The sequence below is a fragment of the Ostrinia furnacalis genome, unplaced genomic scaffold (genome assembly GCF_004193835.3).
Source record: "Ostrinia furnacalis isolate ACB-3 unplaced genomic scaffold, ASM419383v2 OfSCF7590, whole genome shotgun sequence".
Lineage (NCBI taxonomy): Eukaryota > Metazoa > Arthropoda > Insecta > Lepidoptera > Crambidae > Ostrinia > Ostrinia furnacalis.
Window position 1 is genome coordinate 594821 of NW_021137829.1, and position 23444 is coordinate 618264.

General features: G+C 35.7%; 1 protein-coding gene across 1 annotated transcript; it reads right to left on the reverse strand.

Annotated features, from left to right (window-relative positions):
* Window positions 1-11282: 11282 nt before the first annotated feature.
* Window positions 11283-16907, reverse strand: ce-0330 (juvenile hormone binding protein ce-0330). Its single transcript, XM_028322020.1, has 5 exons — window positions 16793-16907; window positions 15071-15290; window positions 14371-14501; window positions 13474-13629; window positions 11283-11541 (listed from the first exon to the last, which is right to left on the reverse strand). The coding sequence occupies exons 1-5, from the start codon at window positions 16848-16850 to the stop codon at window positions 11384-11386; spliced, it is 723 nt and encodes a 240-aa protein (XP_028177821.1). The 5' UTR covers window positions 16851-16907; the 3' UTR covers window positions 11283-11383.
* Window positions 16908-23444: the final 6537 nt, after the last annotated feature.

The following is a 23444-nucleotide window of genomic DNA, read 5'->3' on the forward strand; positions in this document are numbered from 1 at the left end:
ACAATAAATGGGCCAGTGCTGAGAAGAAGCAGCGCAAGAAACTCAGTCACTATTTATCAGTTTCTTTTTCAAGGGTTTTCAGTCTTTAAAATATACACAGTAACAAATCAACATTGATGCGTACTTCCGACAGACATCAGACAGAGCAAAATTAAGGGAAGAATAGCCACAGTGGATATAGACTGATGATGATGATGATGACCATGATAGAGCTTTAGGTGTCAAATAATTATATCGCAATAGATTTTTCGATATGGAAACCATTGGTCCCCAACCAACCAATGGTTTCCATACTATGGTCTATGTTCAACAGTGGACGTTCTGTGGCTAAAATAATGATGACGATAAAAAGAATTTTCAGGCAATCAGGTCGATACAATTACTTAAATCAGTCGTGTCTGACTAAATTGTGATAATTTTCATTTTGTCATGTTTCCTTTAAAACCATAAAATAACACCATCATCTGGACAAAGTAAATTGCTCAACTTTTTACTGAAAATCAGAGGTTAACGGCGGGAGGGGCTGTGGTAGAGAAGGCTTTGTCTGGAAACCCACAGTTTCCTCCCACTTATGGCGAGTGACGGAGCACCGGGGTCTTTTTAGTGGGTAGATATGCCTCGTCCTTCTGACTTGGTGAGCACATAACCTACCCTGTCCCCGCAGGGTAGGTATGCGATTCAACGCATTTTACCCCGTAAAAAAAAGGACTTGACCTATACACTTCCCAAGGTCGCCAGACGGTTTCAGACCTAAAATGACTTATACATAATGAATGCATGATTTTCAAGAACTACTAATTTTGAATTTATGTTTCCTTTCAATAAAACTTTGAATGTCTTGTTGCCATGATATTACTACACGCCACAGTCTCGTAAATACAGTGAAAACTATAGTGGAGATAAGTGTCGATCAGCAACGTGACCAGCAAATTTTCGTGAAAGTCTTACATTTATGTTGTTTTACTGTGAAACGGCGTTTCTACGCTTTCGTTTTGTATCGAGCTTATTTGTTTTTCATTGGCAACTTATATTTTCTTTTTACCTAACTGCGCTAGAAGGAGGGTTATGTTTTTGGAGTTTCATGAAGAAATAAAACACTGGCCCATTTGTTGTCCTGAAGTAGTGGTAGGGTGGGTCTGGGACGTGTAAAAGTGCTTTTTAAAAGCCTACTTGCATAAATATGATGTTTTTACTTATACGTAAACCCTTGTTTTCGTCCATCGGTTTATGTAGGGACTTCTTTTCGTGGAATTTCGTGGTTATCACTGAAGGACCTTAGAACTAGGGTTGCCATTCGTCCGGGTTTCCCTGGATTTGTCCTAACTAAGAGGGGTATCCGGGATTCCAAGTATAAAAAAATTAAGTCTTAAGCCAATGCTACTAAGTTTCAGTTAAGTTTTTATCAATAATTTTACTTGTATAATAATCAGATGATAACTTTTTATAGCATGAGATAGGTTATAGCGTTAAGAGTCGCTTCTCAAGCTAAATTATAAATGAACAACTTGAAAAAATCGAACTGCCTAAGGCGGGAATCGAACTTGCCGGGCTATTGTTCTTCCATCTGAGCTACTTACGCCCGTATTCACAAACGATGCTTTCTTAAGTGAGCAGCAAATCGAACGCACAGCGAATAGAGCTCTGTGATTGGTTCGTGTATCACCCTGTGCTTCCATGCGCACTGTGAGACCTCATAGTAATGTTTGTGAATACGGGCGTCAGGCATTTCAATTTTTTCAAGTTGTTTTTTTATAATGAGGTAGGTTTTTTATGCCTCAATACTCAACAGAGCGTTTTCTTCTTAATTTCTTTCATTAAAAAAATACCTATTTAAAAGACAGTTCTCATCTTCCGTTAGAACTTAATGAACTGGAGATTTTCTCGCTAATGTACAATTAGTTAAAAAATCTGTACACAATCGATATATCATTATTACTAAAAATTTTAATTACATTTTAGTTAATTATTTGATTCATTTTTTAAACTGGCTGATTAGCCAATGCAAATGGCATCATTTAATAAACCAAATTGAATTTATGTTATTATTTAAGTGAAATATTGATTGTAATAACCGTTTTTTAGTTTTATTAGCCATTTTTTAAGAATCGAGAAGAAAAACAAAACGGTATGTTGTTTTTTTGTTGTAGAATATTTTATTGTAATTTATAAAATTCTCGTGTCACAGTGTTTGTAAAAAAACTTCTGCGAAATGGCTTGACCGATTACGAAAATTTGAGCAGAGTTACAATTTTAAAGTCATTTAAATAAATCGAATGAACTACGACTAGTTATTTCTAATGATTACTTATAATAATGATTAGTAATTAGTACTTACTTTATAATGATTATGATTTTAATTGAGAAAAATTTTCATGTGATCAAACTTTCATGCGTTAGTGACCTAATTCTTATTAGTTATACTTAATTATACTAGGACTACTGCAAAAATTTCAGAATTTTTCATATCGCTTCGTCTCTCTCACTCTCAATAAGTGTGATAAGAATAAGTAAGTATAGTTTATGGTTGGTATGTAGTGTAGACACCCAGGTGTTAAATAATTTAACACTTTCAAATGAGTTAAAGTATTATCTGTGTCACGCACGGGAAGTCATAAAGGCGTGGTCACACTACTCGATGAGTTATAAGTTATAGCCTTCGAGTTATAAATATAACAATGGAAAGTTATTTTCACTTTTAGTTTAATTTATTGGAGCATAAGCGTGTGAAACATAAAGTAATTAATGTGGATTGTTATCAGTGTGGAAATAAAATACAATGTCAACTATTCAATCAAAAGTGATAATCTTTTCACTTTTGATTGAATAGTTGACAGTGTGTTGAAAAAGCAGCGTGTGGCTCACTTAATCTTATGATTAAGTGAGCCACACGCTGCTTTTTCTGTAATTTATTAATTTTACGGGCTATAAATCAAGGTTTTAAATCTTTCTATAGATCTAGCCCATAACTCAGCCAGTACCTGAGGTATGGAAGCGGCACGGGAGGGGTAACACTGACACTATTATGACGTGACAGACAGGACAATTATCTACACTAATATTATAAAGAGGAAAACTTTGTTTGTTTGTTTGTTTAGTTGTAATGGATAGGCTCAAAAACTACTGGACCGATTTTAATAATTCTTTCACCATTCGAAAGCTACATTACTCACGAGTAACATAGGCTAAATTTTATTTTGGAAAAAAATAGGGTCCCGTAAAATATTTGGGATTTTCATAAGACGTGGAAAAGCGCCATCTATCGTCATTGGTTAAAATCTTCTCGCGCCTGACAAAAATTTTTGAGGTTCGTAAATATTCATGAAGGCAAAGCTGTCAAACGCCATCTATCGACATCATTAGTAAATTAGTAACTAAATATTACATGTATACTATGAATAGCGCTGTTCGTAAATAATATTAAAAATTTAATAAATTAAGATATTTTATGTAATTGAACCATTCACTGTATGTACCTATTTGAATCATTCACTGTGTTTAAACGAGCAAATCAAAGTGTTAATTAGTGACTTTTTACAAACTTCCTTGCAAATTCTTACTATGTGCCGCCATCTACCGAGATGAATATTAGGGTGCGGTTCAGCGGCGGACGAATGGGTTGGGCGCGTGGGCGATTGTAGTTAAATATAATAAGAATTACCTACTTCGTTTTTATTTTCTGTATGTAATTTGTTCATTTTTTGGTAGGGTCTTTATTTTAATTACTTAGGTTGGTAGGTACCTACCTACTTATTTGATTTTAATGATAAATTACTATAGGTACGTATAATTTTAGTAGAAAGAAAGGTAATTGAATGACTAAGTGACTCACTCACTCATCACGAAGTCTTAGAAACTGCAAGTCTCAAAAGAGTTCTCATAGGGGTTAATGGTCTATTCCACTTTAATCACCTGGCTTTGATCCAGTAGCGGCGTAAGGGGGGGGCGGTCCGCCCCGGGTGCCAAGCATCAGGGGGTGACACAAGTCGCGCAGATTAGTACTCACTGGCACATCTGCATGGCAAATCTGCGGTCTATGTCATGTTAGTGGGGTGCGATTGTCTTTCAATCTTCGAATCGGTAGGTAACCCCAAAATCCTGGGGGGTACCAGGGGGTGCCTTAGGGGGGGGGGGGGATCGCCCCGGGAGCCAACTCATGCTACGCCGCCACTGCTTTGATCAAGATGATCAAAGTGGACTCCAGTTAAATTATTTTTTTAATAAATAAATCATAGGTACCTCTGAATGGTCACAAACATGTCCAATTTTTTATTGCGGTTTTTAGAAAATATCAAAAATGTTACAAAACAAAATATGTAGTACAACAATTGGACATGTGACTATTCAGAGGAGGTGTGATTGATTTGTTTGTAGGTGATCAAAGGACACTAAAATAATAATTAACTAGAGTCCACTTGGATCACCAAGGACATCGTATCCGTGGGTGATCAAAGGCACAGAATAAATAAGGACACTAAATTGTCGCTGGAAGTCCACTTTGATCACCTGGGTGATCAAAGCCAGGTGATCAAAGTGGAATAGACCTCCTATTACCGAGGAACAACTAAGACGAAATTTTGCAAAATTCAACCCTTAAGGGAGTTAAAAAAGGGGTTAGAAGTTTGTATTGCAGTCCTCGGTTTTTAAAGTAAGAGACTTGAAAGTTAAAATGTATGCTTACTATGATTTCTAGATATTGTGGAGGTGTACATATACTAAAAATGTATCATTAGAAATCAACTACGGGGGCTAAGGAGATAAAAGGAGGGTTGGAAGTTTAATTATGAAAGTCCTATGTATTTAAAGTAAGAGAGTTGAAATTTAAAATGATAATAATATATGCTATAGATGCTAAGAGCGGATTTTATGAAACTCAACCCCTAATGGAGTAAAACGAGGTCCACAATTTATTTTCAAAATAACTATCAGGGGGTGATTAGTGATCGATACTGATGAAAAAATGCAATCAGTAAAATTTTTGTCTGTCTGTGTGTATGTTCCTTTAGAAACAAAAACTACTCGACGGATTTTAACGAAACTTGGTACAATTATTCTTCATACTCCTGGGCAGGTATAGTATACTTAAGAATTCCCACGGGAACGGGAATTAGCGGAAATTTGTATAAAAAATCTAAACCGCTTAAGTTAGACGCTTGAAATTTGGCATGCCTGGTACCTTAGTAAACTTAAAGCTTAGTTACAACAGGATATCGCAAAATTCCCACGGGAACGGGAGTTAGCGGGAAAAAATTTTTGTATGAAAAAATATGGTAGGGGTAAAACGGGATCCACGCGTACGAAGTCGCGGGCGGCCGCTAGTCAATGATAATAGGCTAGTTTCCTAAAAAAAATTTTTTAGTCCGTCAATTTTAGTATAAAAAAATATTGGACACGTATATTTTTAATTGTCAATCAGACAAATAATTACAAAGTTATAGTGCGTTGAAGTTCCGCGCGACGTCACAAAGTGCTGCACTTTTACGCACTCACTGACGTCACGGGCCCTTTCGTTAGAACTTTGGCACGCTTTATCTCTTTACATTTTCATTAGTTTTAAAAAGTGAAAAATACGTGTTGAGTAGTTTTTGATAAGCTAACTGACGGATTAATTAAAACTCTTGCTTTTTTACCCAGGAAACATCCCTATTATCGTGATAAGACAGATGGATAATCATCGGTTGATAATAACAAAAAAAAGCGCTCATGAAAATGAACTGTATTCGAAGTTTCCGAACGTGTATTTCCGCACTTTCGTCTAGTGATAGAGGTTAATCAACATAGATAGTTATAAAAACTATGTATTTAGCTCCACAATGATCACTAATATATCTAGCGTCAAAATATTTATCTATTTTCCAAGCTTTATGCGACTAGCGATGGATAACATGACAACAATTAGCAACAAAACATCAAGCAACATTCGCAATCGGGATTTCATATGAAACAATATGACAAATGTATCTTATATTGTTATCCGCATCCAGGCTCTTCCCGCGACCTTTACCAGATCGTCGGTCCACCTAGTAGGAGGCCTGCCCACGCTACGTCTTCCAGCTCGTGGTCGCCACTCGAGAACTTTCCTGCCCCAACGGCCAAACTTGACCTTCATTGGTTGGGTTTTTGTGGCGGTCAAGCTGTAGATCCTGGCTACACAGGAGTTGCAGTGGTGGGAACGAGAGGTGGGAATAGTCCCGTGCCCCAACGGCCATCGTCTCTACGAGCTATGTCGCGGGAAGAGCCTGGATGCGTGCAGCGCAGGACCGTTCATTGTGGAAAACCTTGGGGGAGGCCTTTTTCCAGCAGTGGACGTCATTTGGCTGAAACGAACGAACTGTTATCCGATATTTATCTGATAATTTTGATGAAGCGCAATTATCTTGATAATTTCGAACCCTCGTGACAAAGCATACAAATAAGAAGTCTCGCTGACAATTGACGTAACAAAAAAGGAAGGGTTTTCGTGCTGCTGCCATACCTCAGGCTTTGAATAAGTTAGGTATGCATTAGACCTTAAAACTACGACTCTTTGTGCATATCAAAACGTTTTGCACGCGAATCTTAAAAGGTAAAAGTTGAATTTAGAATCTCCTAAGTCCATCAATTTATATTCAGGGTACGTAATATCGCGTAGCTCTCACTGCGCGCGGCCTTAATTCCGAATCTAAAAGGACTCAGACCGTTAGGTGATGATATTTAGCATTAATTTGATGTTTAGAATCAGTTGTATCATAGCATCTTTTAGACAATGGGTCAGTTTTACCAGCAAGAATTGATAAAGTTTCAGGTAAGTAAATAAATATGAAGATTCATGAGGATTTTACAAACTTCTTGTAGTTGGTCCTTAATTTTAAAATCCTCTAAAAATAATTACTGACTTTCAGCCTAGTCTACAGATTTTTTTGTCGGAAAGCTTTTGGGTCAGACTGACCAACTACACCAATGACAGGTCGTGCGACCTATGACAGTTCATGCGACCTGTCATTTTCTTATGATCGCGCCGTGATCTAGATTTTTTTATCCACAACGAGGAAGCTCTTGGCCTGTATCTCACCTGATGGTAAGTGATGATCAGGCCGAAGGTGGAAGCGAGCTTCACCCGGAATCCTCAACCACGATGGAACTGGCTATCTTACCTCTAACTGCTGGAACACAAAAATGCTGTTAACATTGTTGTTATGGCGACAGACTTAGGTAAGATGGTGATAGCTAGCCAGGCGGACTTAGAACAAGCCCTACCACCAACCAAACCGAACAGAAAAATCTGCCCCCACTGGGAATCGAACCCGAGACCTCTGCGTGTGAAGCAGGTGGTCTTACCACTAGACCACAGAGGCGGTTAACATTATCTCAACGACATAATTATTCCCATTAATTAAATGTTTCGTTCTTAGTTTCGTCTCGGCTTGTTCAAGAAGAAAGTAAATTACAATAGGCCTCTCGTCCTTGAACGTTTTATTGCACTTAATTAAAAAACTGTCACGTGTACCAACTTTCTTCGAGTTTGGACGCCTGACAATTTTAGCAGGATGCTTGTCAGTATGTCGGTTAAATCGCGAACTGAATATCTAAGTGCTCAAAGTCCGAAATGAGACCGAATCGTGGTACACTTTCTTCACTCTTGATAAATTGATGATACTCTTATTTGATTAGCTTGAAATAGATAATTTTTGTCTATTTTTAGGTATGGTTTGGTATGAGAGGCTTTTTAATCTAAGCAATGGTTTAGGTGTTGGGTACAATAACTTAGTCAATCTAATTCGCATACTTAACAAAGTCATAGGCCACTTTACCGTAAAAAAAGTCGAATCTTAACTTTGAACTCCTCAATTATGTTCTTCTGATTAATTTCGTTGCGGGTCCAATGACAGTTAACTTTCCCCCGGGACAAACTTGACCTTCATTGGTTGGATTTTTGTTGGGGGTCAAGCCGTAGATCCTGGCTACACAGGAGTTGCAGCGGTGGGAACAAGAGGTGAGAATAGCACCAATTTACCGTACAAACACTATGGGAGAGTCGTTTTTAACAGAATCAATCGCCTCTGTGGTCTATAAGACCACCTGCTTCAGACCCAGAGGTCCCGGATACGATTCCCAGTGGGGGCAGATTTTTCTGTTCAATTAAGTTGGTGGTAGGGCTTGTTGATTAATTTTATTTTAATGGTATTGCAGATTATGTGAATTTTAATGTCAAACTAATCAATCCTATACAATGTATTTTGTTTTGGAATAAATAAATGAAAATGAATGAATGAATGCTCCGCTTCCACCTTCAGCCTGATCGCCACTTTCCAATTCCATACAGGCTAAGAGCTTGTGAATAAAAAATAATATGTCAATTAGCTAATGAGGTCAATCACCCTAGAGTTATTGACGTGCGAAGTATGTTAAAAATGTGATTCGTAAAATAAGAATCCAAGAAAATCTCGATGTCCAATTTTCATCGTTTGCTCGCGTGCTGCGTAAATGTGTAAAAAAATGCTAATAATCCGGCAGTCTCTGTATGCAAGATCGTAAAAATATCTACGAAATGACTCACATACTAAGTTAGTATCAGGTATGTTATGGATATCCGTAAATGTAATCGAAACTTTCGTATATCCGAAATAAAAAATATCCGAAACCGTAACCGTAACCGATTCAAAAGTTTCGGATGTAGGCAGTTTAAATTGTTTTTTGTATAGCATTATAATATGAAAAGGCATAACAGCGTGATTTACCTTTATAATGCCATCTAGTATCAATTTTTATTTATATTTACTTTTTATTCGATGTAAAGTGTGCGGCCATGAATGGACAACTATTGCAAATTGCATTCTAAAGCACAAATATCCGTAACCGTAACCAAAACTTTCGGATATCCGAAATAAAAAAATATCCGTAACCGAAACCAGTATAATATTATTCCTATATCCATAACCGTATCCATAACCGAAACTACATATCCATAACATCCCTAGTATACCTGTTGTCCGAGGATATTGATACAAATCATTTTGTGCCACTTTTACCTGACTCAATGACTCGCTGCTTCTCGGGCAATGCTCGCTTTGTTATGACGCGTTATTTGTCATAACGGTGACGTCATTGACGGTGAAAGTTTTCGAGTGGTGAGTGATGAGTAAAGTTCGAATCCGGGAGGTGTGTTTTTTAAAACAAATGGCGTATAAATTAATAGCTGTGCCCGCGACTTCATGCGCGTGAAAATAGTGTGAGTAATATTTCCAGTTTGTGCAACATTTGTCTATACTGCTCCGCCCCTATTTCCTGTAGGGTGAAGTTATATAGCCTTAAGCCTTCCTAGATAAATGGGCTATCCAACACAAAAATATTTTTGAAATCGGACCAGTAGTTCCTGAGATTAGCGTATTCAAGCGTTAGCCCAATGTATAACATCACCCATGTTATGTTATAGATCGTGTGTACGTGTACCTAAAGATCGTTTCATCCACGAAGACGCGCCCCACCTATTTTTGGTCGAGGGGAACGTGGTGTGCGGGTAGTTTGATCCGAGCAATCATTATTGTAGTGTGCGTACTTGCGTAGTGCACTCATGGATAATTTAGCGTGTACCGATAACACTCAAACATTAGCGTAAGAATGGTTGGGCGCGTCTTCGTGGATGAAACGATCTATATGTCGCAGTAAGATACATTATTGTAGCCAATAGGTGCAGTAAAGAAAAATGTTTGCAAAAACGGGAAATACACATCAAACGATTTTCACGCGCATGAAGTCACGGGCACAGCTAGTATTGGTCTAAAAATGGCATAAAGATTTTTCATTTTCTTTTCCAATGTAGGTATGTTGTGTTAATTTTGAACTAGACATCAGTTTATCAATGGAATTTTTTACCCCATCGGTCCTCCCATGACACGACAATCCGAGTGCCCCGTGAGAGCAGCGGCTGCGCACAGCAATGCGTTTCTACCACGCTCTATTTGGTATGTAGGATCGTTTCCGCGACCAACCGCGTATTATATTGATTCTATAACGTCTTACGCGTTAGATACTCGTATATTGTTGAATTATATTGATTGTTTCTAGTCTATATGAAATAAAAATGATGTACCATAACAATGTATAATAGTCTGTAATACTTATTGTTCAGGTTATGCAAGTATTCAAGTAACTTGATAGGTGTACAGTTTCTGAAGCAGAAGTAGGTACTTTTTTTGTTGTTGTTTCACTATTTGGTTTCCAAATAAAATAGAATAAAATAGATATACTATGGATGGATAAATAGATAGAACTGACTTCACTTTATTGTAGAGCACACAGGACAAGAAAAGAAAAAGAAAGAAAAAAAGAAATTAAAGTAATAAAAAACCCATAAAACAAATTTATTTTTGCAATAGGATTTTACATGTCCCATTATTTTAATCTTACCACTGCTTCGGGACACTAAATAGGCCAGTGCTGAGAAAAAGCAGCGCAAGGAACTTAACTACACTATAATGTTGTGTATAATAATAAGTAATAATAACCCATATAATGTGGATAAGATATTCGTACGTTCAATGCCCCATTGAACAATGTTAGGCGAGCTCATTAAGTTTGATACAAGTGTTATAGGCTCAGAAAACCACGAGGGGTTAACTGGACTATTGGTAATAGAAACTTAAGCACTTCTTCCATTATATCAATAAATTGCCTCTATCGGTGGCGATACTCGTACTTATTACAAAGCAAGAGTTTGTTTGTTTAGTTAAACGCATTTTCAGGGACTACTGGTTCGAATCAAAAATATTTTTGTGTTCATTTATCGGGGAAAGGAAAACGACCAAACAATCGTCAAACGATTCTCACGCGTAAAGTCACGGGCATAGCTAGTAAAAATAAGATGGTAGAAAGTAAACAGAATTAACTTTATCGGTAACACTTTCATCGGCAATTAAAAAGAATGACTAGCGACCTCTATGCGCTGACCTTCGAAATTAATTTGTGCTTTTTTCGTTCAGTTCGTGCGAACATGATCACAGAGCCTTTGGGCTAATTCAAATGCATTTGTCGAGAGTAGAAATCGTCTGTCAAATAATTTTCTAGTAATCAATTTTAAACTGATTNCAAACAAAGTTTTCCTCTTTATAATATTAGTGTAGATAAATATTTATAACATAAATAAATAAAATAACAGGCCAGCAGCAGATAGTAAAGATTATAAAACATAAATAGTAACGAAATCAGTTATTTGCTAGTTAAAACTAAATTGGCATAGAAATAATTACTTAGTAATGGAAGAAATACAAAATTGTATGATGTTGCAGTAACTAAAGAAAGTCTTTGAATTTAAATTGCAACGTGTTCGAAAGATTTACGTACACGTGTGTATATTGTATGCCTTTATCCCAATAATTACGAGTATTGTACTTATAAAATTATTCTCCTTTTAGGCAACTAGTTCAGCGATGTCCTTGATCGGCGATTTCTTGAAGAAATTGGACACATTCTTGAACAGTGTGTTGGCAGCTGACCCCATTATAGGTCTGCCGAACTCCGTAGCAATCTGCTTCCAGTTTTCATTCAGGAATGTGTGCATGGTGTCACCTTTAGAAAAAAAAGTATTAGTTAATAAATACCTACCCAATATGTCAATAACTATAGAGATATTTCTTTGAAGTAACTCTTCCATCTATTGAAAAGTTACTTTTGTTTGAATTAACTACTTATTGAAGTAGCTCTGTTATTTGGTGTAGGTACAGATGATAGGTAGTAGTGATGATGATGAACTATATTGTACACAAAATCTATTAAGATCAAGAAAACACCGTGATCTGTTGTGATAGATGCTATTTTCCAACAAAATCGTGTAGCCTGTTGCGACCACAATCTCCTAGAAGATGGTAAGTATATCAACTTTCTTTTTAGTTCTATTTTCCTGCAAAATTAAACCTCTAAATATAAAACCAAATCAAAGCATTTTCTCATAAAATGCAATATCATTAGGTTATAAATATCCTACCGCAATGTTCAATAAAACGCTCAACGAAAATGTATTAGCGAAGACCAAACGTGGCGCGAATAAGGATCATGCAAATGCCATTCATAAGGAGGAATAATAAAAAACCTTTTGTTCAACATTATTGTGAGAAAGTTATGCCTCTTTTCTTTATAAATGTGATTTTCTACAACTATATTTTGTGCTAGAATAGTATTGAATAGAAAAGCTTTTAATAATTTTGATTTCACTAAGTTTAGTTTTTGTACAATAGGTTTGGTTAGGTTTAAAATTTTTCAATTGGTTATTCACTCTACATTTTTATGATAAAAACGTTGATAAGAAGTATTAATAGGATAAGTTTACATTATTATTTTCAAAGGAAGTTTAGAACATAAAATATCTAGTAGCATTGATATAGGACCTACTATAAAATAGAATAATGAAACGCGATATTGTAACTACTACGAGGATAACCATGGTTTACTGCCTCGCCATTATAAATCTATTAATCTTACTTAATACTTCATACGACCATATAAACCACGTAAACGAAGCCATAATGGAGTGATCATTTCCCCTGTCATTTACAGGACCCACGAGGAATGCAATTAGGGAACGTTATCCCTTAACAACGATCAAAGTAGACCACAATGTATAAATAACGTACAAAGAATAATGGAAGTTTCCGTGACTTTGCCTTCGGATTATCACAGGACGATTACGGAAATCGGTCAACTCTATGATTAGAAAAGTTACAAAGCTGATTGAACAAGTAACATTCAAAACGTCTCAATTGTACAACAAACTTTCTTACTTGCGTCCGTATTCTTATAAAAAACTTCGATTCGTAGAGTTTTTATTTAAAAAAATTCATCATCTATACGACAAGTAAAAAGTGAATTCGTGTCGCAAAATTATAGTGCAAAGTTTTTCCGTAACGCGAGTAGAAACAATTGAACATCGATATTATGTAGTTGAATAAAAAGAAAAAAGTTTCTTAGTGGACAGCAGCCCGGTCAAGGAGTTTGGTCAAGTTACGGACGCACATCGGTTGCTATGATCTGTTATGTTATTGTATCTAATGGACAATAAGAGAGGGCGTAGTGTGAGTTCAATAAAACGAAATTCAATACCGAGTGCGTTAAAAAAATATGACGATTTTAGTTCTTGAAAGTATCCGCTAGGGACGCTGTACAATCCATCATACATTTAATGTTTTTTTTACGCAGCTGATATCGAATACGTTTGATGTACTCGTAAACTCGCACGTACAAAGTTGCGGGCGCAGCTAGTTAAGTAATGAAGTCTTTGTAGCTGTCACATTTACTGTCGTTATCATCATTATCATCTTCAACATCGTCATCATCAACATCATCATGTCATTTGGTCTCGTCTCCCTCTCTAATTTACCTACGAATCGAATTTGCACTACACTACGGGAATAGTAGCAGTGGTCCTATTCTTTGCCATTGCCGTTGCTGTCTTTAGATATAGAGATAGACTATGAAAACTATCTTTAACTTATCTAAAGTACTTACTAAGTTCCTTGTTTCCATTGAACAGGTTAGTCATAGTGAAGTGAGCGCCATCCTTGACCTCAAACTGGAAATCGTACTTCTTAGGCACGACAATCTCATCTCCGTCAGCATTTTTTTCGATGTCGTAGTCGACGAAGAATTTGACAACAATATTTTCTGTAAAAAATGTTTTTCATCTGTTTACATACATACACGGTTTAGGTTCTTAAGCCTATAAGTTTCGAGTTTAATAATATGACGTGATTACTTTAAATACTACAGGCTAACAAGTTACCTATTAGTTAAAAATCTCTAAAATTAAGTTTTAAAATATGACACATTTTATCATGTTTATGCTATATTATAAATAATTTATAAAAATCTATTACTTTTTCTACAAAGAAACCCCAGTTATTTATTTATTACGTTTTAGGAAATACCAATAAATTCAGTCGAGGTAGGTACGCATAAAATTGTCTTCCTTACTTATTAAATACAAGGGGAACACATATTTTTCTTGGTTTTATTATTTCTTGTATTAGATAATATAAAATATCTCGTTCATAAAAGAGGAGAATCTTCGCATGTGCCCATATTTTTTGTGTAAGGCCGTTTTACTGTCAGCATTCTATAGCATTAGCAAGTAAAGTAAAAAAATACCTACTCATAATTGTTCAATAACTTTGAACATAATAAAATACGGAGGACAAGTGAAGGGATATTTACTAAGCCTTGATATTTTATTTTATTTATTAAGGAAACAAACAGCATGAGTTGATACATGTGTGAACTTAAAAAAAAAGTAAAATTTTTGAATTAACTAGCAATTGAAGCTACAAAGAATAACCCAATGATGTCAAGTCAAATCCGAGGAAATTAGTTTACCACAAGGAGATAAAAAATACCCAAAGAACTTACTGAGCTTCAGAGTGATCTGTCCATCTCCAGTGATGGGCAAGATCAAGATCCTTCCACCAGCAGTGTAGTGTCCCTTTATATTGCAGTTAACATGGAAGTCTACTTCGAACTTCTTCTTCTTCTCACTCCATCTAAAATATGAGCAATTATATGCTTTTGGAAATATAAAGTTAACGTATATTTGGGGCCTGTTTAAGTGCCCAGAAAAGGGTTTTATTGTTTTGCAAACTTAGGCTGAGTTGCACCATCTTACTTTATCTTTAACAAACGTCAAAAATCTGTCAAACTTCATATAAAAAGCACCGGTTATAGTCATAGTTACCGTTAAAGTTAGGTGGTGAAACTCAGCCTTATTGTAGTAACTCTGTCCGTAAATATACAAACCCATAACATTAACTGAATAAAATGTAAAGCCTATTACTAACAGACCTTTTTTTTTTTTTTTTTCGGTGGTAAAAATGCATTGAGTTGCATACCCGCCGCTGTGGTCAGGCGACGGGTTATGTGGGGCTCTCCCCTCCAGAAGGGAGGGGCCTACCCACTAAAAATCCACCATCTCCGTCTCGCTGAACATAGATGGGAGCCGGTGTAGCGAGGCCTTTCCCGACATGTTCCACCTATGCGCAGACCGTCTGCTATGCGTGCAGACTCCATCTTCGAAATTACTAACAGACCTAGCATATCGCACTCAAAATCTTACTTGACATTATCAATGACAGCAGTCTTGAGTCCTTTCAAGCGGCCTTCTGTCAGGCTGAACTGAAGTCCAGACAGGTCGAACTTGATGTCATCCATCTCCATAACATCCAGGACCGCGACATCCATGTCTGGCAGTCCCGCCATAAAAATGGGGACAGCCTTTTGGAAGGCTGGCACCATACACGTTGAGTCTGTTAACTTGCATTTGTCGACCGGTAAAACTGCGAAAATTATACATTAAAGTAAGTAGACTGTTGATATTATCGTGTAGATGTTATCAAGGCTCATAAAGGTAGTCGCTTGAATAATCCTTGGTAGTTTGAACTTTGTCCTGGAGTAATTTAATCGTAATAAATGGGGCACTACCGTGGCACTACTCTTGAAAACGGCTTCAATGTTCATAAACTTGAGATTAAATAACAAAATAATCTTGTAACAGAAAAAAAAAACAAATATAATGCTACTTGTTATGGCCGAAGTGTTGATGATGGAATTAATAGGGATGAGAGAGACACAAAATCTCATGAAGTGAAATTGTTCCCTTCTAAGGCATAACCTCTAAGCTATTAAGATGCCTTATCAATTATGGAAAAGAAAATGCATAGGAAGTTAATTAAACCAATTTGTTTGCCAAATATGGTTTTAGAAAAAATACTGATATCCATTTAAGATCATAATTATTTCCTGACATTGGACCATTTAAGGCAATTGTCGATTACATGATATAAACAGACACCAAGAAAAACTAGAAAATTAAATATAAGCTTTCAAGGAAAACTGGTGCTTGCGTTACTCTACACAGGAAATAAATTCGCATAATTATTATATTTTGCATTTGATCCTTGAAGGAGGAACTGTAATCATATACCGCCGCTCTATAAACAGTGAAATTGTGACCATGCTAACAGAAGTAATGTGAAAAAATAAGGAAAATACATCCAAAATATACTTTTGGTGGATTCCAAGACAAAAACAAGATAATTTTATTGAGGAAAGTTTCGCGACATGGAAACTCATGGAAAGCGCACTAATGTGACGAGCACGTAGAGTCATTCTATGATTTTATTAGCACTCACAGAACTTTGACCATCTAGGTACCTACATTTTGGGTTTTGTAATACTCGGGAAAGACACTGAACAAGTTGGTTTGGTACACTCAGCGACAAACAGTTCGTGACACCCCAAGTGGCCAAAATGTTGACAACACTGTATTCTAAGACGTGTTGCGAACTTTTTGGCTACTTTGGGTGTCACGAACTATTTGACGCTGACTGAACCAACCATCAATAATTCTACAACAGATAAACTTCTGTGTCGATTACCTATTATATTTACATCGATAATAAATAAATTAATTAAATTAATAAAAATATGTTTTTGCCTTATTAGCTTAAAACGTATTCCTTATTTTAATTTTAAACATTGATCTTATTTTTGCAATTTTTACTATTCTTTCAAAGCAAGTTTTCGCTAGTATTTAAGCGTCCATCAAGTGATAAATTTTAAGTATTTTTAAGTGTTTTATAAGTTTCTGTTTTTTGGTGACATTCCTCTCTTGTCCTTAAAGTATAGAAAAAAAAAGAAAAATACTTATTCCTTCCAAAAATCATAAAATTTGATCTGATCATAAATCTAATAGTAAATAACAGCATTATTGTCCTCAGTTATCCAAGCTAAATATTTATTCCTTCCTTATTATGATAAAAGAAACACAAAAACAAACCTCCCGATTGAACAGCACAAAAGGAGCACAAAACTAAAATGGTAATAATCGAGAACATATTTTTATTTGCAAAAAACTACACGTGCAAAGAACAACTGAGGGAGGAAAATCTTGTCATCCGTTAATATACTCATTTAGCGGCTCGAGTGACCATGATGATAAATGACCATATCATACAAGCGATTTTGCAATAATTATAGAATTATCCTAACAAAACCCATTTATAATATCTAATAATGGCAGTCATTAAGCCGATTGAGAAGCTGCTTGTCAGACTTGTCCAAAAATAATTGCGATACATGAAGACTCATCCAGATTAATTACCAATCTTTTTCTTGCGAGACAATGCGAGGTACAACAACATACAATTATAATTATCTTCTTGTAATATACTTAAGTATAGGTTTATCGTGTGTTTTGTGAGATTTTTAATGTGATTATCCATTAAGCGAAAATATTTACTTACTAAAATGCCAGAAAAACTGTATGGGACGAGTAAAATCTTCACAGGTGAAGATAAATTATTGATTTTTGAATATAACTATTTGCTTCTTGTAATAAGTAAGTAGTTGAGTTAACCAAAATGAGGGTTGGAGTTGTATAAAAACATTTTTTTACTGTAATACAGTTTTCCTGACATTTTAGTAAGTAAATATTTTCGCTTATCGGACAAAAACAATAATAAAAGGGAGGAAAAGAACAAAGCTACAATTTAGACGATTCTCCATACATTCGGCAGATTTAAGGCGATAGGTGAGGCAAAACTGCAAAATAGACCTCTCTTTGAATCCCTACTCCTCCTAAATGGATGATCCAAACAAGAAAGAAAAATATGTGTGAGATGTATAAAATCTTAAACTAAAAAATTGTTGTTCGTTTTTTTTGTTACAACTATTAGTTTTGACAGAAAAAAATCTTAACTTTCTTCTAATTTCACCAAAGAAATTTCCTACTACTCCTAAACGGCTGAAGCGATTTTAATGATTCTTTCACCAAATGATAGATAATTTTATGGTCTAAAAAATTGTTGTTCATTTTTTTTCAAAAATCTTGTATTACGTGTCATACATTCAAAATACCCTGTAATTTCCACACGCGGGCCACTCGAATGCGGGAGCTCAGTCTTTCACTAGCGTTCGCACGGGGAGGCTGTGTCGCATGTCGGCCCGCTCCGCTCCTTTGTTTTTCTATAAAGAATTTATAGCGCAGATGGTACACTCTGTACTCAAAGAAGTTCGGCGGCTGAATTAGTGATCTGAGTACGTCATTTTAAATAAGTATAGGCATTATAAAATATTTTAAATACATAGGTACACAAGATGCTAATTATCTATTTTTCTAGATTTATTTGTCTGATTATTTATTTATTTATTCTAGATTTATATAAACTTCGAGACGAGATTTTTTTTTCTTATGTAGGTATTAGTAGGTAATAATAATAAAACAACGCACTTAGGTAAAGGAAATCACAAGACAACAAAATATTTTTTGGTAAAACATATTTTAATAGGTAGTTATTCCTACAAAGGATTATTTAAATTCTGTAATTAGCAAAAACGTATTTTATCAATTTATCGGTTTCAAATCTGGAAATGCGCACACACAAATTTAAATATGGCTGTGCTTATTAGAGCGCATAACCCGAGAAAACTGAAGCCTTTTGGTGCAAGTCTCATTCAAATGCCCCATAGAAATCAAAACCTCGTTGCAGGAAATATACATAATATTTGCATTCTTGACGACCATGACTCTGAAACGACTGCCGTTTTATGGTTCAAGTAAGTTTATCCATGGCTTGTCGACCCAGATTCCGTATGATGCGCATTCATTGTAAATGCGCTGCGTACGACGAGTATAAAATTGGTAGTATTATTAATAAATTTTAGTATTTTTATGTGGTGTGAACATAATTTTTATAGTCACGAGTATTACTGGTAGGTATCTGTGACGGCAAGGAATTTAACAATGATGGTTTAATGGCTTCTGTAAGCAATAGCTTATTATTTAGTTTCTTATAAAATAAAATAATATTTATAGAAAAATATGACATCTTTGCACAATAAAGAAAGATCCATTTAAAATGATAACTATAAACGATGGTATCAGTTTTAACCCAACTTTAGAGTGTAAACCTAACTTTTGATGGTAACTTGAGTGTAAATCTAACTTTTGAATTTTAACCGAATTCTAAAGAGTAAAAAAATTAAACCTAACTTTATAAAATGATGGGTCAGTGCCCATTGTGTGCAAAATGTACATGTCTTGCTGAGGATAAATTAAAAGAAAAATTAATTGATCGATCTTACCTATTCAGAAATCAAAGGCTGATCATAGCAGTAAGATTGAGGTATTTTTTTCACAAATTCGAAGGGTCACAGCAAACAAAAAACGAAAATGATAAAAAATACACGGAAGATGATAGAGGTTCTATCAACCAACAAAGTCTCCGCACTCAAATGAAATAATTGATGATAATGACCGGTACCGAGCTAGGTACGAGTATAATATCATGGTGCAGTAATTATTTATAATCTGCAACTAAATAACTAAACTACCCATAAGTTGCTAATTACGAGTAGGTAAGGTACTCTTCTGCGTACTATGTGCCCTTCCCATTGCCACTTCAGCTTGCTAATCCGTCGGGCTATGTCAGCGACTTTAGTACGTTTATAGGGCAGCAAGGTTCTGGAATGGAGGCCGCGTACCGGAAAACGCAGCGTGGGACGTCCACCCACAAGGTGGACCGACGACCTGATAAAGGTAGCAGGAAGGCGCTGGTAGCAGGCCGCTACCAACCTGTGGACGTCCTGTGGCTGAAATGATGATGATGATGATGAAGGTACTCTTGTTACCGTAATGACTAGTATTGTTAACAAGAACTTAATATAAAATGTATTTTGTTACATAGTCATTGTTTTGGTACATACAGGAGAATCCTTTATTTTGTATACCCATCATATTTTTTATTACATTAGTATGAAAAAAAATAACACTGCGTGATATTTTTAACGGCATTCACTAGTCAATGTTCAGAATCACACCTATAACATGAAACTTCTCCAGAAGAGATTCTGTTTCTGAGAAAAAGTGATTGCACTAATTTCAATACGTTTTGTGTGCAGTGCAATAAGATTGTCTACGAGACCGTAGAATGCTGCAAAAGTTTTTCTTAGTTCTAAGCTAGATGGCGTTGTATTAACATGTATGCTATAATACACGGTGTCCCAAAAAGTAGTGTCAAGCCGAAACGAAGCACAGAGGGTACAGCTACCACTAGGGCTACCCAAATCACAGTGACTTGAAAGTTTTCGAGTTATGATTTTTTTACAACATACAGTATTTTAGTTCACATTCGTGTTATGAATGTAAATACTTGAATCAGCTAGGCCTAGTATTCATCTATAATAATAAAAAAACAGACATGCAACTTGACTACTCGCGCCATAGTGACAAAAAAGTGCCTAAGCACAGAAATTAAAAACAATCATAACTCGAAAACTATCAAAAATCGCGGAATATACATGATTGATTTGAGGGTGATTTGGATAGATCACTAGGGGTAGTGATGCTCCACCTCTGGGCTTCGGCTTGACACTACTTTTTGGGACAACCTATACAGTGTGCTATGCTCGGAGTTTCCCTGCGTGATCGAATCAGAAATGAGGAGATCCGTAGGAGAACCAAAGTAACCGACATAGCTCGCAGAATTTCTAAAATCAAGTGGCAGTGGGCGGGGCACATAGCTCGTAGAGACGATGGCCGTTGGGGCAGGAAAGTTCTCGAGTGGCGACCACGGGCTGGAAAACGTAGCGTGGGCAGGCCTCCTACTAGGTGGACCGACGATCTGGTAAAGGTCGCGGGAAGAGCCTGGATGCGGGCAGCGCAGGACCGTTCATTGTGGAAAACCTTGGGGGAGGCCTTTGTCCAGCAGTGGACGTCATTTGGCTGAAACGAACGATACAGGGTGACTGGAACTGAACCCGCCATAGCTAATACGCGTATAGGGGAGGTCATTTGCTAATTATTGAACCCTACTTTCTATGACTAAAGTTTTATAGTTAAGGAGATATGTCAATTTTTATACTTTTTTTAGATTTTTCGAAGATCATTGGCAATCCATTATCACCATTAGCTTTTTTTAAAATCGAATTCGAACTTTAATTTTTTATCGTGGTTTGTACTTTTGTTGAACTTTGGCGGCTCGTGGCTAGTTATTCAATCATTATCTGGATCTGAAATTTATTTTATTTAACTAAAAGTTTATTGGATATTAGTATCAAATAAAAAAATCGGTTAAAATCATGCGAGAAATAAATTTAAGCAGTTTTTAGGTAAAATTTCGGAAAAATCTGAAAAAAGTTTAAAAATTGACATTATATCTCCTAAACTATAGAAAGTAAGGTTCAATAATTAGCAAATGACCTCTTCTATACGCGTATTAGCTATGGCGGGTTCAGTTCCAGTCACCCTGTATAGCGTAACATTTTTAACTTAAAACTAGGCTAACCTTTAACTATGAGTCAATCAACATAGGGTTAACAACATACATCTAATAAATAGTAAATACCCAGCTCATCCAGATTAATTACCAATCTTTTTCATGCGAGACATTGCGAGGTACAACATACAATTATAATTATCTTTTTGTAATAATTATACTTAGTTACAGGTTTTCCATGTTTTCATACGCGAACGAGCTCATTTTTATACAACTCCAACCCTCGTTTTGGTTTTCGTGGAACTATTACAAAAAGAAAAAAGGTAACTATTTATCTTCACCTTAGTGAAGATTTTACTCGTTAGGTAGGTACATACAGTTTTCCTGACATTTTAGTAAAGTCAATATTTTCGCTTATCAAAAATCACATCAAAAATCACATCAAAAATCTCACAGAACCATAAGAAAACAGAAAAAAAGAACTAAGTTATACAGGGGTCTCCAAACTTTGAAGCCTTGGGGCCATAATATTTTTTCGGTATGTTGCAAGGGCCATAACAATTTTTCTGCCCACCTATACAAACATAGGCTTAGTCTTAAGCTGTCGCGGGCCAGATTGATGGTAGTGGCGGGCCGGATATGGCCCGCGGGCCTTAGTTTGGAGACCCCTGGATGATTCTCTACAGGGTGAAATATAATCAGATTATTCGTATCTGTACGCACACGAATAATATTATATCGTTCGGGAATCGAACTCGCAACCTCTTGGCGTAGTATCTAAACTATTGGATATTGCGTTAATTTAGTCGGTCGTAGGTTCAAGTTGTGTTTCAATAGATTATTAGGTTTAGCTAGATAGTTATCAATTTCTTAAAGTTCTATTGTTGTTTTTAACCATGGAAATATTGATATGTATTTTCCTTTATTGGTATCTACTTAGGCCCAGTTTTTTGATTCATAGTTAAAATAACAAATTGTTAAATTTTGCTACTAATGGTTAAATATTAACAAAATGTTAACTAATAGTTAAAAAATGTATTAAAAGTCGAGCTAACCATTGTTCGAAAAACATTTTTTTCTGATATTTAACCACTTGTCATTTGACATCTGTCAAATTTGACCATTGGTTATTTTAACTACGAATCAAAAAACCGGGCCTTAGTAGTTAGTTAAAAAAAGGTTAAATGATTAATGAATATTATAAAAATTATAAATATCTATTAATTATTGGCATTTACAAAATTTTCACCTAATCTCTTCACTAACTTTAGGTATTGTAGAGAGTGAATGAGGAAAATGTTTACAAATCCAGTTTTCGTTTGTTTTATAAGTATCCCTCCATCTTGCCCCCCGAACCCGACGCGAGGTCCCGTACATCGAGATCGCTAACGATATCGATCGATCTAAGCGACAAGACTGTCACTTCAGTACCTCTAGTAGGAAAAACTTTCGAGTTCGTTTCGTTGCGTATTCAAAGTGTCATCGAAAAATTTTGTATGAAAAATTAAACAGCGCCCCCTATATTATAGCCGCCCTAGGGGGCGCTGTTTAATTTTTCACACAAAATTTTTCGATGACACTTTGAATACGCAACGAAACGAACTCGAAAGTTTTTCCTACTAGAGGTACAGAGGGCTGAGTGTGAGTTTTCATCAAGCTCACTAATGAGCGCGTCAAAAAATGACATTTAATGTACTTATGAGGGATTGTACAGCGCCCCTAGCGGGAAACGTTCAAAAACTAAAATTTTCATACATTTTTTAAACGTGCTTCACTGCGTTTGATATAAACTCACACTCAACCCACAGGGGTGAAGTGGCTAGCCTAGGCAAGTCGCACTTATTGATCGAATCTAAAATCGAATTCGTCATAACTCTATGACTGGTTTGCGATTATAATGTGCACTTTGTCTAGACCTACATTCCAAAACCCTCGGTCTAACTATATTGATTTTATCAAGGCAATAGATAAAAAAAAAACAGTAAAACATACAATAATTTAATGTAATAACACTTGGCTAATTAATAATACTCGCAGATAAAAATATTTATTTTATCAAGTCAATATTTTCCCTAGAAATAAAATACAGTGTGAGTCACGTTAAAGTGTACATATGAAAATAGATAAAACTAGACCTGTTTTTATCGACAAAAAAGAGGTCAAAAATTTTTTGAGATTTTTTTTTAATTTTTAATAGAATTTTTTTTCTTCCAA